This window comes from Crotalus tigris, unplaced genomic scaffold (genome assembly GCF_016545835.1).
Source record: "Crotalus tigris isolate CLP2741 ecotype Arizona unplaced genomic scaffold, ASM1654583v1 scf7180000023830.6690815, whole genome shotgun sequence".
In the NCBI taxonomy this organism is placed as follows: domain Eukaryota; kingdom Metazoa; phylum Chordata; class Lepidosauria; order Squamata; family Viperidae; genus Crotalus; species Crotalus tigris.
Window position 1 is genome coordinate 6070346 of NW_024100214.1, and position 14741 is coordinate 6085086.

General features: G+C 38.9%; 1 protein-coding gene across 1 annotated transcript in view; it reads right to left on the reverse strand.

Moving 5' to 3' along the window:
* The window catches only part of EPS8L2 (EPS8 like 2), a 90796-nt gene that overhangs the window by 41555 nt on the left and 34500 nt on the right, over positions 1–14741 (reverse strand). Inside the window, exons 4-5 of the mRNA XM_039322033.1 lie at positions 3300–3364; positions 147–308 (exon numbers count right to left, since the gene is read on the reverse strand). Of these exons, the coding sequence (XP_039177967.1) occupies positions 147–308; positions 3300–3364 (227 nt within the window). The remainder of the gene's footprint in view (positions 1–146; positions 309–3299; positions 3365–14741) is intronic.

The window sequence follows — 14741 nt, forward strand, 5'->3', positions numbered from 1 at the left end:
TTTAATATTCTTAGAGAAGCCTATGGCAATTCATCAACCCATTGAGGAAATAATATGCAATGCGTTTATGTAAATCTTAAACATTCTAATGTACATTTGGCATTTTGCCACACCATCCCCCTCCAAAAGAGGTCTTTGCTGCTTACCTGAGTTCCACAATCCAACAGCCGAATAGATTTGTCATTCACCTGCAGCAGCATTTCCTGCGCCCAGATCTTCTCTTTGGAGTTCAGCTGTTTGAGCTTCCTGACGGCATCTTCCACTGTTACAATGGCCTCACTTTTATCCATGATGAAGGTAGCCAGGTGCTGGAAAGAGGGGGAAACACCCCGTAAGGTCAAACAGGGGTGATAAACAATTTAACTCCAGAGCTTGATAGTATTCATGGAGTACATGCGGGTTCATAGAGACAGCTAACTCTGGTTTTTACAAGTGATAACAGCTGAAATAACATTTTTTAAAATTTGATTTATTAGATTTTTTTATCCCACCTTTCTTACTTTAGAGGTAAGTCAAGATGGCGAACAAGCCTAATACTCCTTCCTCCTCCTATTTTCCCCACAAGACCAATCCTGTGAAGGGGTGGGTGGGCTGAAAGAGAGGGAAATGGCCCAAGGTCACCCAGCTGGCTTTCAGGGCTTAGATAGGCTAGAATTCACAGTCTCCTGGTTTCTATTCCGGTGTCTTAACACTAAACCAAACTGGCTCTCTGATTTTGGCTCTCCCCCAATTCTATGATGCAAATACTGCCAGTGTATAAAAAAAAAATCACTGCTATAGATTTGATGGTTTTGTTTATCAACAGGCTCTCAATCTTGCTTTACAGAAGATATTTTGCAAAAGAGCTATGTGAACTGATAAGGACCTGCAGCCAAATTCTAGGTCCTGTTTTGAAGAACTATTAAGTACTATATATTTAAACACACGTGGCAGCTCTTAGTTCTCTCTCCCAAGTGCAGAGTCCTTTAGAGTGAGACCACAACAAGGCATTCAGCTTTCTGGAAGCAATAAAAAAAATAAAAAAAACAGCCAGGCATGATTGGACTTGTAATAATTCCACCTCAGCTCCAAACCTTTTGTCTTAGTTTGAAGGGGAAAAAGCCCTACTTGGCTCAACAGTTTGCTTTCTAGATGTGAGGATTTGCATAAATAGGCTATTTTTGTGCAGGCCCTACTGATAATAATGCCAGGAGCAAGCAGCATTGTTATCAAACAGTGCAATCAAGCACACCGGAAAGGAGGCCTTTTCCTAATCTCCACCTGCCTGCTGTTGTTGACTGATGAAAAGAAGCTGTTCTTCCTTGACTCAGGAAAAATCCGCACAATCAGTGGTGGGATTCAAATATGTGAACAACCGGTTCTCTGTGAGGATGCCGCTTCCAGAAGTCCATTCTGAGCCCGGGCAACAAAAAATTAGCTCCCGGTTCTGCTGAAATAGTGTGAACCAGCTGAATCCCACCACTGCACACAATGCTCCCACTTTGGCTTTATCATCCAGCAGAGGAAATTGTAAAGACCCTTCAAAATTACATTAATCCATTCTGCTAGGAAACTCAGATCACAGTACTCGCTGTGAAGAGTCCAGCTTCTTAGATTATAAGTTTGACCATTGTGGACCTTCTTATGCTGGTGCTGCACTTGACCTCCTTCTTATAATCCAGCAAGCAAAACACATGTTCACGTAATTTTGCACTTTGCTGGCTTGAAAAAAAATAACAGCTCAACAGTATTGTATCTTTTGACAACACTTTCTGCTGCCAAGGTTAAGTTGAATTCCCCACTCATACTTGCCAAATTTCTGTCCATCTGAAAAGGAGCTATAAGATTTTTCCTGGGAGGTTGAAAACCTTTTTAGTTTCCTCAATCTCTTTTTGAAAGCAAAGCTAAGAAACCAGGCTGGTTAATAAGATCGGACCACGTTTGCAACTGGAGAAGCGGCAAAAGACATAGCAGCTTTTTTCCCCTTTAATTTCCTCACTGCTACAAAGGACCTATTCCCACTGAGGCTCTGCAATGGAGGAGGACATGCTAAAATGGCACTTCAACTGGTAGAGAATCAGAGAGAGCTGGACCTTTACTCTGGCAATAACATGGACATTTTGGTAGCCCTTGGAGGAATGATTTGCAAGCATCAAAATTGCTGCCAGGCTTCCAGGCATGAAATGCTCTAGTATAGTGTTTCTCAGATTTGGCAACTTTTAAGTTGTGTGGACTTCAACTCCCAGAATTCCCTAGCCAGCATGCAACAAAACTTTTGCTAAGAATAAAAAAGACCTTGGTGCAGAATTATAGAAACTGTATCTGTATTGATATGTGACCTTGCTAATGAAGACGAATCTACTTATGAGAACTTGATGTACTGCCAATCATATTTTCTTTGATTAGAGTTCAGGATGAAAAATCACTTTATGCCTGGACAAACATGATAAGGAGAGACATATATTCTGGGTACTGAAAGATCAAAGGCATCACTCCTGTGGAAATGACCACAATCATCGTATTGCTTATTTCCAAAAGGAATCGCCAGAATTTAAGTTCTACGCACAGTTCCAACTTCAGCCTTCTGAGAGCTCAAATACCTTAAATATGGCACAAATGAAGATTTGCTTATTTTAGAAAAAGTTGTATTTGAATATGTAATCCCAGCCTTTTATAGGAAGCCCACAGCATGCATGCAGTCACAATGAACATGCAACTGGAAAGCACTATTCCTCATGCTGGCCCTCCATTCTTCCATCCACTGAATGAACCAAGGCTACACTGGCAGCAGGGAATCTGGCTTTTGGCCTGTTGGGACTAGCAGAGTCTTCACCTCCAACCCAGTGCTTTCCATTTATCTCCCCATCAGGAGCAATTCTCTTTTACAAAGGCACCAATAGAAGTTTTATTTTTTAATTTATTTTTAAAAAGCCTCACTGGTGCACTGGGAACTATTTCTAAATGATGGGAACATAGGTGGCATGGGGAAAATCTAGCTTTTCCCTTTTTAAGGATTGGTTTAAACCAGCTATCTCTCACCTCCCCCCGTTAGTAATCTTGGAAAAAAAAGGGGGGGGGGAAATTAAGCAAATGGAAGGATTTTCCATTGCCTTCTTCTTTTGCTTGCTCACAGTGAACCTGCTAAGCTGCCAGGGTTGCATTATTAGTATTAACTTTAAAGAATTTATTTGTTTTATTTATTAGATTTATTAGCTGACCATCTCCCTCCTGTGATTTATTCCTGTTGTGATCGCAGTTGTGCAAGGAGATTGTCTGTTGATTCAGTTCTGTTACTCACTGCTAAGTAGTTTTCAACTCACCTGGACATGGTATTGAGATGTTTCGTGCATGATGATATTTGAGTTGGAGTATTTCTTCCTTTGTTCTGTAGAAGGAAAAAAAAAAGTAGGACAATAATTGATCCAGGACTTGGCTACCTTTTAGACTGCTTTCTTCCAAAAATGATTCTAGTGTTATCCCAGCCAGAATAACAGCAACATTCTAGCATGTATGGGTATTATTTAGTTACGTAAGTCCCAAAGTAGGTATTTTCTTGGCAAACACAGTCCGACTTCTTCATTATCCAGAAAGACAGAGAGGCTGTCACTCAGTGCCAAAGACAATTTCCCCTCCTTGGCTCTTTAAAGAGTCCTGATACAGTTTTCCCATACTTAGTGCTCACTAGATATGGTTAGGATGTAACTCTCACATCCTCTCCTTCAACATATAATCATCACATTCTGATAGCAGACATTCAGTATGAGAATATTGATTGGGGAATTCTAAGAATTGAAATTCAAAGATCAGAGACTATCTAATTAATGAATTTTAAAAATTCACTTTTTGGAGATGAAATGAGAGGGGAGGGGAGGGAGGAGGAGAGGAGAGAGGAGAGGAGAAAAGAGAATCCTACGCATGTGGAAGGGAAACATAGAAAACTAAGCTTTGATTTCAGGTCAGTAAGATTCTACCGGCCAACGCTGCATATCAAAAATTCAAAACCAGCCATCCACAAATGTTCGTTTATTTATTGTTTAAAAACTGCCATTCAGCCATAAGAAATGTTACACATAGAACATTATACATAATGCAAAAACCTCCTGAATATTATATAACAATAAAATTACAAATTACTTAGCATTAAACACATTTTCCATCAATCAATCAACCAACCAGTTATTTTTTTAAAAAAAGAAATAAATTTAAAACACCTGGTGAAAAAGAAACATTGTGATTTGGTGTCATATAAAAGCAAAGTCAGTGCTCATCCCATCTTCCTAGAAAGGGCATTTAAAAGTTGGGACACCATCACCAAGATGCATTATGGAATTGCATTATGTACTTGTCAGTGATGCTTTGGGGAACAGAGCCTTCTTTGAAAAACTAATAAACAAGTAAGATTATATGACTGGCGCTTTTTTCTAATATTTCAGCTCCAATCCATTTTAGGACTTTATAGGTTGAATTAGGAAGATTCTGTTACTGTAGTTTTATATTAGAGTAGAATTAGTTCATCTGATCAAGCTTCTGATCTGGTCTACCTGGGAAAGCTAATATCAGTCCTGCAAATCTGCTGTCTCTTTTATAACTTGAGAAGTTAAGAAGGTTCCTTTCTGAGTCTCTTTCTTTACTCATTATACAACTGTGTGCTATGCCCTCTCTTATCTGATTGTTCCCTAGATAACATCTCTCCCCTCCACACACCCAAACACCCAAGGTCATTTCCACATTTCATTACAATTCTTCACTTCCGGTGATATGAACAGTATACTTTTATTGATGCAGCCTAAAATGACAATCACCTTTTTTTGTAGTCACATTTTTAAAAAGAGAATGGACAACCATTTGTCTGAAACAGTGTAGGGTTTCCTGCTTGAGCACGGGGTTGGACTAGAAGACCTCCAAGGTCTCTTCCAACTCTTGTTATTCTGTTACTCTAATGACTCATTCTCAGTTTTTAATCACTACTATTCCAAAATCTTTTTGCATTACTACAATTAGCATGTCAGGTGTGTTAAGTCCTTCGTTCGCGTGAGAATGATGAATACACATAGCGAAGTTAAACAGCTCTTTATTCTTCTTCCAACAACACCCGAACAACGGCAAAAGGCACGCAGGCCTCTTTATGTGTCCAGAGACCTGGACAATGGCAAACAAAGTAACAGAGCGTTTTTGCGCCTTGCGCATGCGCATAAGGCTGGCACCGCTCAGTCTGGTCCCGGGCAGCTTTTGGAATGCCCGGGACCAATGCAATGTCCCGAGCCTGCTTTTGCAGGCTCAGGACATAACAAGGTGTATAACTGTGCAATTTACATTTGTTTTGTAAATAAAGAACTCTGCATTTGCCTCTGTTAAATGTCATTCCATTACATTTGCAGAAAAGACACTAGATGTGAAAAGGTTTTGCTTAAGAAATATCCTATAGCTTCCTGCTAAAAAATAATCAGATTTACTGCCTCCTTTGGGTCATCTCCACACTATTTTTATCTTTTAGTTTAAAAGGAGTCTAGCTAAATATTGTTTTCACTGCTATTGATTTGAATATTGAGGCCCTTTAATATCTTCTTCCAGCTGATCAATACCAGAGTGCAAAAACTGGCATTGAAGCATTTCCTGTCTCTATTTTAAGTTCATGTTGTGTTATTTTTTCTGCTCAACAACCTGAGCAACTGCGATAAGAACAGGCTGCAAGCCACCAAATTCCATCCCTTATATATATTATATATGCATATATAGAAGATAGAAGACAGAATACTTTATTGGCCAAATGTGATTAGACCCACAAGGAATTCCGGTGCAGAAGCTCTCAGTGTACATGCAAAACAACAAAATAATAATCATAATAACAAAGTAATAATCATAATAATGATATTAATAAGAGAAGGTAGTAGATGAGAAGATATAATACAGCCATCTACATGAATAAATATAACTATACATAAGATAATACTGTGGGAATTAAGTGTTCAGCAGACTGATGGCATGTGTCTAGTTGGCATGCAATGCCCTGTAGCAGGGAGGAGTTGAAACAGTTTATGACCAGGATGTGAGGGATCTGTAGATATTTCAATATAAGTACTAGAAAAATCTGTGAAGTACAATGATTGGACCATAGCAGAAGGGGGGGAGGGAGAGCAGGGGATATTCTCATTCTTTCTTAAGATTTCTATTTCCCAAAACAGATGAGAAAAAAATAAGGAACAGCAATTGTTTCTCTTATTGTTCTGAAGAGCTTTCTGCTTTCTTGCTTTCTCCAAAATACATAATAAATAAAAGCTCCAGAGAAAAAATAAACATGCTCCTGGGCATCCTTCTTGCCATGGGACACCCTTGTCCTGACAAACCTGGAAAGAGATTCATAGATGTCTGCGTGAGAAATCTACTTGACAATGATTATACAAACTTGCAAATAAGATGTTGTTTAGTCGTCTGTGTTGAATAAGAGACATCCAAATGACCAGACTGGAGAGATTTACAACATTCTTTTCTTCTCCAGCTACATCTGGCTGACCTAGTTATCAGTAAGCTAGAAATAATTTACAATGATGTAATAATGGTATGTATGAATTAATTTGATGGGTTATCATAACAGGTTAGAAATATTATTTTAGAATGCTATTCTAAAGTTTAAAAACATCCTGTGTTATGTACAACCTAAATACACAAAATGCAACTAAAAAAAAGAAAGATGAAAAGCACAAGCAAGAATAAATGATTGCTAAGAGACTAAAGACAAACATACTATAAAAGAATCCCAGGGAAAAAAATGTTACTGACATAAAATAGGAAAGGTATGTACTGTACATCATAATACGACAGCCAGAGTGTTAAGGGAGTAAAAAACTGGGATATTAGCACAACAGAAGACAAACAAAAAGAATATTTATACTCAGCAATTCCTCCTGGAAGGAATGATGTTTTTAAAAAAATATTCTGGTTTTATAGAATAACCAGATGGCTTCATGAAAGAGTTTAAGTCAGGGTGAGTGGATTTAGCCAATTCAGTTGCCTCAAATCTTGATCTGAGCCAGCCAGGTGAAGATCCAAATAACTATATACTAGCTAACTATAAACAAGCAAGACCTGAGCTAGCATTCTGAATATAAGTATAGGATTAAGAAAAGTAAAGTCTTTGCTCTTCAAAGGAAAATGTTTTAAAAAAACTTATCTGGTGTAAGAATCTCAGATCATGTATAAAGAAGTCTTTGAATTCCAAATTTTTAATTTAAATTTAATATTCATTCAAGGAATGAAATGTTTCTTTTTCAATATTTGTTATTTAAAAAATAAAAATGAAGACATAATTCACACAAAATGGCAAGGATAAGGAGGTGAGCAGAAATTCCTTGATCTTTAAGGGCACAAAACACCAATTTAAGTAACAAAGATGGAAGAAGAAGTTCTGGGGCTCAGGAAGTGGAAGAGAGGCTACAATTCAAGCAAGACAATTCTGCATCTAGTTTTTTGTTTCCATTGGTTATAACTGAATAATGTGGCATGCAACTAGAGACATGGGAAGGAAATGACAGATTCTCCTCTCTTTGCTATCCATCACTGAAATAATAGCAAGTCACATATAGTAAGTCATTGTGATACAAGAGGCCTATGTTTCTAGATCCAAGATAAGTCCATGAATAGAGATTAGTCAGAAAAGGTCTTCAGAACAGGACAAAGATTTGTTGTCTGTGTCTTGTTCTGAAGAGGGCTGTATAAATCCTACACTTGTGAAGAAAGGGATGGAGCAAGTTCTCCTCCACAAAAGATAAGCCAGGCCCTAAGGAAAACTTCCATTACAGTGATATTCTTTGTTTCCTTCATTAACTGCAGGTCAATCTTCCTTTCCTGAGCTATTGGAGGACATAATTTCTGGCATCATCAATCTATTCTGTCATATTATGTGCTACTGCTCAGCATAAAGGATGAAGACTCACCAATGCTCCACTTTTCTATCTCTTTGACAATCAAGGCAGCTTACAACAGTAAACCCAAACAGAAAAATGTAAACAAAGCAGCATTAATATAATTCAAGTTCAAATAAGAATCAAACATTCAAGTACATTCATTAGGAATAAAAATCTTGGTAGCAAGGATGTGCTTTTATCAGCTTTTACAGGGCCAAATGCTCTCTCTAGGACAGGGGTGGACAACTCAACCTGTGTACTTCAACCCCCAGAATTCCTGAGTCAGCCATGCTCCAAGTCCACAGATTGTAACTAGCTCAGGAATTCTGGGAGGTGAAGTCCACAGATCATAAAGGGGCCATAATTGCCCATCCCTGCTCTAGGAAGTGCTTTCCACCTCCTAGGAGCCATACCTTCTTTCCTTTCTATACCTCTTGAGAAGTATGGCTCCCAGGAGGTGGAAGAAGAGTACCAGAGAGTTGAAACTCTGGCAGGTGGGGGTATCTTCAGAAGGGACTTCTAATCAAGGGGGATTAACCAAGCGACTTTAGGAGATTCCACACATCATCCGAACTTAAGCCATTTAGGGGCAAAACAAATAAATCCTTAATGCTGTGCTCCAAAACCAGTTTACATACTGGTTTAAAGACTGAACTAAGACTGCAATAGGACAAGACCTGCACAGAGTGAACTAGAACACAACTATTAAAAGTGAAAATATAAAAGCATATAGAAGAGGAAAAAATACAGAACAATTAAAAATAGTCAGCCACGAAATGGCTAAAATTAGCTCTGGATCTGGGGGGAAGGGCGGTCACCAATAAATACAAAGAGCAATTTAATTTAAAAATAGAGATTAACATTCAGAGGTTGAAAATTGGAGTTAAACATTTGGGGCATAAGCAGAGCTGTTTCAAATCCTCTGGGTACATCTTTCCAGACCTCAGCTTTGGATATGCCCCTTTGGTAACTCAGAGAACAGTGTAGAATCCAAATAACGACATGGAGTATCACAGGCTGAGTTTTGGCTGAAGCAGATGCTACCATATTTTTACTCCAACAAAATAGTATTCTGGTCCAAGAAACTTGGACTATAGAGCATATTACATTTGATGTTTACCTGGTAGGCCACCAGCAACTGGAGACAAACCTTACATGCCTAGAAAAACAATTTCACAAGAAGGCTAGCTATTCAGTCTTATGAATCACATTCACTGAAAGAAAGAAAAAAGGGAATTGCCTTACAGAATCTTGGAAACTGGATGTGCGTACTTTAATACGCTGTTTGTCAATAAATTAATTAGAGTGGATTCTTGCTGACTGCATCCTGAAACTAATTTCCTCAATACAGAAGGAATATGCAGCTTTTTTGGCCCTATAAATTTCACAAATTTCTGCCACCTTCTTTGCCAACTGAGAAGTCCACTACAAACAAAGCAGGGTAAGTTTATACATGCTGTAGTGCAAAATATCACAGAAGATAGCCTATAGCAGTTGTGACCCAACCAAGTCTCCCATGCCAGACAGGGTCAGACACTGAATGAATCAACATTCAGTCTGACTGAAGGATGCTTTCTTTAGCTTGTAAAGAGCACTCTTTAATGTAAAAAGAGCACTCAACCCCCTGCCTTTCTGTTGGGAGAGAAAAAGGGTTTTGTTCATTTAATTTCAAGCCACAATTTGGGTAGAGAAGCTTGCGGTGGGGGGGGGGAAGAACCACAAAAGACTGCCACATCAAATGTACAACAACATACAACATTCACATTTTAAGAGATCATTTACTCTGAGGGTTTGGCTTTCATTATTTCTTCTGGCAGCAAAGCAGAAACACCCGGTAAATGTCATATAAAATTATTATACTATATGTTAAGATTAAGTATTGACTAAAGGATGTTTATGGATAATTAATTCTGTTTCTTCCATATCTACATTTCCTAATATATGATGGCATGGTCTGTTATAAAATAAAAGAAGGAAAAACAACATAATTTTATGATATTTGTCTTAACTGTGGTAAAGTCCTGTGCCCAGAACCACCATCACTGGTATTTTAAAAACTGATTTTTTTAAAAAAAAAAGACAAACTCATTTGCATCACCAACTACCTAAATCAGAGGTGGGGAACTATGGCCCCTTTATGACTTGTGGATTTCAACTCCCAGAATTCCTGAGCCAGCACGTTCACAAGTCACAAAGGGACCATAGTTCCCCACCCCTGGCTTAAATGAATCAAGGTCTTATGTACAGTATAAATCTTTGGAGAAAGAATACAAACTTGTAAGATGCACATCTGCCCAGATGTACCCAAGACACTGTTTGCCAATAGAAATTTGCTTCTCACATGTTTGGTGATAGCAAATCAGTATCAGTGGCTACAAATCGTTGCAGCTTTTCTGTTATGGATCCTGTTACAGGACACTCTGGATCAGGTGTTCTTAATTATGACATGTACTGTTTTATTAGCACAAGTTCAGGGAGAAGGAAGGAAAATTAGGACACCAGAGAAAGCTATATTTAATTACTTTTATAATGCAGGTACCCAACCTAATTGTAATTACACACCTTAAAGCTTTTCAAATGTTACATAAGTGAGGCAAGTGGAACGATGTAAAAGCAAAGAAGAGCAAATATATATTATTCATTAAACTTTAAGGGTGAAGCATTGAGGAAATGTTATCAGCCACTATTATGCAAATATCTCATATGCTCCCAGTTTTAGACCAAGCTTACTTCTAATCACATCCTTGCTCTGTGAAAAAGTCAAAATTTATCTTGAATTATGTTTAGACCCACAATAGCTGGGCTATAACAATTCAGACAACCACCACCAAAACTCATAGAATGGATTCAGATGTAGGTATCATAGATAATATTTGGGAAAGAGGGAATATCCTGAGAAAATTCAGCACAAAATTTTACATATATAACCTGAGAAGCAAATTTATTTCAGCAGTAACTCCTTTGTTCAATGCCTGATCATGGATGTAATACTATGTCAAAATGTTTTGGATCTGGAGTAGCATGTTGTATCAAGTTAATCATAGTAGTTTGGAAGCCCTAGCACTGAGTGTGAATCTAGGCAACATGGCTTATTCAGTGAAGAAGGAAATCTTACATCAGGGTAAGTTTCAGGTAAGAGAAATACAACTTCTAGAAAAAAATACAATTCTTACACACTTGAAGCCAGCTGAAGCAGTTCACTTGGCAAGCCACTATTAAGATCCTAGTAATGATATGGTGATCACACACACTATGATTTCAGTGAAAATTGCCTTATATTCTGCAGTGATTACACAATTAGCAGTCCGCTGCTTTCTTGATAGTGGGCTGGCAGACCTCTCAACTAAATTCCTTTCCATCGTGTTTAATGTTTACCTTGAATTTTGTGTAAAGTGCTTGCATTCCTTTGTTTATTAGCTAATGTGATAAAGCCAGCAAAGAAAGCAAACACTGATGTAGCCAAGACTTCCTCCTTCTTGAGAGAAGTCTCTATGTGATGAAAACACCACAGCAATGATGGTGTGTCAAAACATGCAACTTCAACTGCAAGCATTTATACAGCGCTTTCAAGAGTCAGAATGTTTTGGGAGCATTATTCTTGTAACTAGAGTTGGGTAAATCAGCACTATTTTTCATATTGCAGACAGGAAAACTAAAAAGAGCAGAGATATGATTTCACTTGGGAACTTCCCCTCCTAGTCTCAGTCTTCCTGGCATCCTGAAATTCTAAATGTTGCAAGTTTCCTTGTTTTTCCCTAATAACACTGAAACACCAGTTTTGCTTTTCCTGCAGTGCAAATTGTAAAGCTGGTAAGGAATCACAACAGATGTCCAACTGTGAAGTTCTTGGTACTAAGCTTGGTTGTGTACCTGCAGACATTTCATAACTCAACTAGGTAACATTGCCTCCTTTTGTAATGAAACATTTGCAAGTAAGCAACCCAACCCAGAGAGCAGCAAGAATTCAACAGTTCAACAGATACTGAGCTACAGCTTCTTTTCTATTGGAACATGTCAATTTGTAACAAGAGTAGCATAGGTTGGCACAATGATTGTAGACAAGTATGGAACAGCAGAGTATTGCTCAAAGCTGTGATTTGGCTACTATTTAGTGGGCAAATGCCATGGCAGATTTATGACTTGGGCAGATCTCTGGACAGTTACACCTATCACTAATTACAAGTAGATAGCTAGCTACCTTGAAAATCAACTTTTAGAATAGGACTGCAGCTGGCCAAATAAAACTCAACAAGAACAGCATACTACTATAGCTATAAGGTTATGCAAGGTGCCACATTCTTAGGTATGGCTTCATTTCTGCAAAACAGGAGACATAACTCTTCACACCTTACACAAAGGCACCAAAACCTCTATAATAGAACTCTTGCTGTTCTCTGAGCTTGGTTGTTTGCTTGCAAATGTTTCATTGCCCAGCTAGAAGCATGATGGATCACGAGGTTAGGATGCTGGGCTGATTACTGACAGGCTTGCGTTCAAGACCCAGTTGCTGCTATGGGAGAGGTGAGCTCTTGTCACACATTCCAGCTCCCATCAATCCAGCAGTTCGAAAATGGGTGACTGCAAGTAGATAAACAGGTACCACTTTAGTGGGCAATTTAATGGGGATGTGAAAGGAGCCCCCAACTGGGCATTCTTCCAGGCAACAATGATGTCACTGTTCATTCCTTCCAGCCCAGAAGGGCTTCGGCACTCCTGACATCGCTGTAGTAGTAGTATTAGTATTACCCAACTGGGTGATGTTGCCTAGTTGAGAGATGAAATATCTGCAAGCACACAAGCAAGCTTAGCACCAAGAACTTCAAAGTTGGACATCTGTTGCGATTCCATATTAGATTTACAATTTGCACGGCAGGAAAAGCAAAAATGATGTTACAGTGTTATTGGGGGAAAAACATGGAAATTTGCAACATTTAGAATATAATAATTCAAATACTTGCAATCTGAAGAGGGCATGACGTAATAGTAATTGTATTAGTTCACAATTACAGATGTCAGAGGAGTATAAAAGCAAAAATGTGGGTTTGTCCAAGGGAATGAATGTCTAATAACTGAGAATGAGAACAATTTGAAGGGAGGATTGTGTTTCTAAAATTCACATCCAGGCCTATTTGCTATGGCCTCTTTCACTAAGTGATATATTAGCAATGATAAACAAACAGCAACATTATTTTTAATGCTTTCAGATAATTACTTTTCATCTTTGCATTCATTTTCAACCAAATACAAAATTATTCTCTTGCGAAAATGATGTGGAAAATTAACAACATTAAACAAGATTAGGGAGCCAAATGCTGTATCAGAAGAGAGCTGAGACTCATTTGATGCTGTTATCTACAATGGGGAAAAAGTTTGAAATGAGAAACTGAAATAGTAATACTGCCTTGGAATAAACAGTGGAGTTTGTTTATTTGATTATTTATATTCCACCTTTATTATTTTTACAAATAACCCAAGGTGATGAACATATCGAACACACCTTCTCCTATTTTCCTCACTACAACAACCTTGTAAGGTAGGTTGGGCTGAAAGAGTGACTGGCCAAGGTCACCCAGCTGGCTTTTGTAGCTAAGGTGCGACTTGAACTCGCAGTCTCTTGTTTTATAGCCCGATACTTTAACCGCTAGACCAGTGATGGCGAACCTTTTAGAGATCAAGTGCCCCAAAACTGCCCCTGCCCCTGCTCCACTCCCTGCCCTGCCCCTGCCTTGCCCCCATTCCGCCTGCCCGCAGGGCCACTCACCGCCTCCAGGGCCCACCGCAGATCGCCCAGGCAGCCCAGCAGCACCATAGTGGCCATGCCCTCTGCCCGCACCCCGCAACATCAACTGTGCGCATTGGGGCATGAGGGCAAAATCTTGTCTATAGTGGCTGGCTGCCATGTCCTTGGTTGCGCTGCTCCGCGTGGGCCATGCTCAGGGCGACTCTCCTCCAGGGGGACTGCTGGTGAAGAGGGGGTCACGGGGAGAGGCAAGGCTGGGGCAATGGCACATGTGCCCACAGAGAGGGCTCCAAGTGCCGCCTCTGGCACCCGTGCCATAGGTTCGCCACCACTGCGCTAGACTAAACTGGCTAAATTTAAAATTGTTCAAGGGAAAGGGGAAGGAGATCTGAACTGATCCATTCAATTAAATTTACTCCACTGAGTCTTCTCAGAGAACATGTAGGCATGCACACACACACACACAAGTATGAACATACAAGTATACATACACACACACACACACACAGAAGAACAAGAGAATAACTGTAATACTAGACTGTTGTTTGTGTCATATAATATATGTGGGTATATGCATAATTCTGAATTTATTTATTTATTTTTGTCATATTTATGTAATGTATATTGGAGGTAGAGACCCTTTGAGAGCTGAATGCAGCGAAATTTCATTTTAATGTACGCTGATTAGTGTACATTCAAAGTGACAATAAAGTTAAAATTATTAAAGTTATTAAATATCTTAAAGACTACCAACCCAGCTTTTTGTGGTCTAAGATCTCATTTTCCTTCCCTATGCAAAATTACTTCTGTGACAGCATTTTCATTGCAACCACAAGAGTTCATCTGCTCCTTTAATTTATCTTACAAGATAAATACAATGCCAAATGCTAACAATGAACACAGATTACTAACAAGCATCTTCACAGGCTTCTTCAGCAAGCTATTAGAAGTGAGTTATTTCTGAGTTCACCTAAGGAGTGTTTGCTGTTGCTTCAGAAAAAGGAACAGTTTGTCCAGCCTATTCTCAGTAGCCATAGCCATCCATGCCTACAATTTTTTTGTAGCTATCCATGGTCACATGGTTTCATTTATGCAAATAAAGCCTGCGGAGATATTAAACA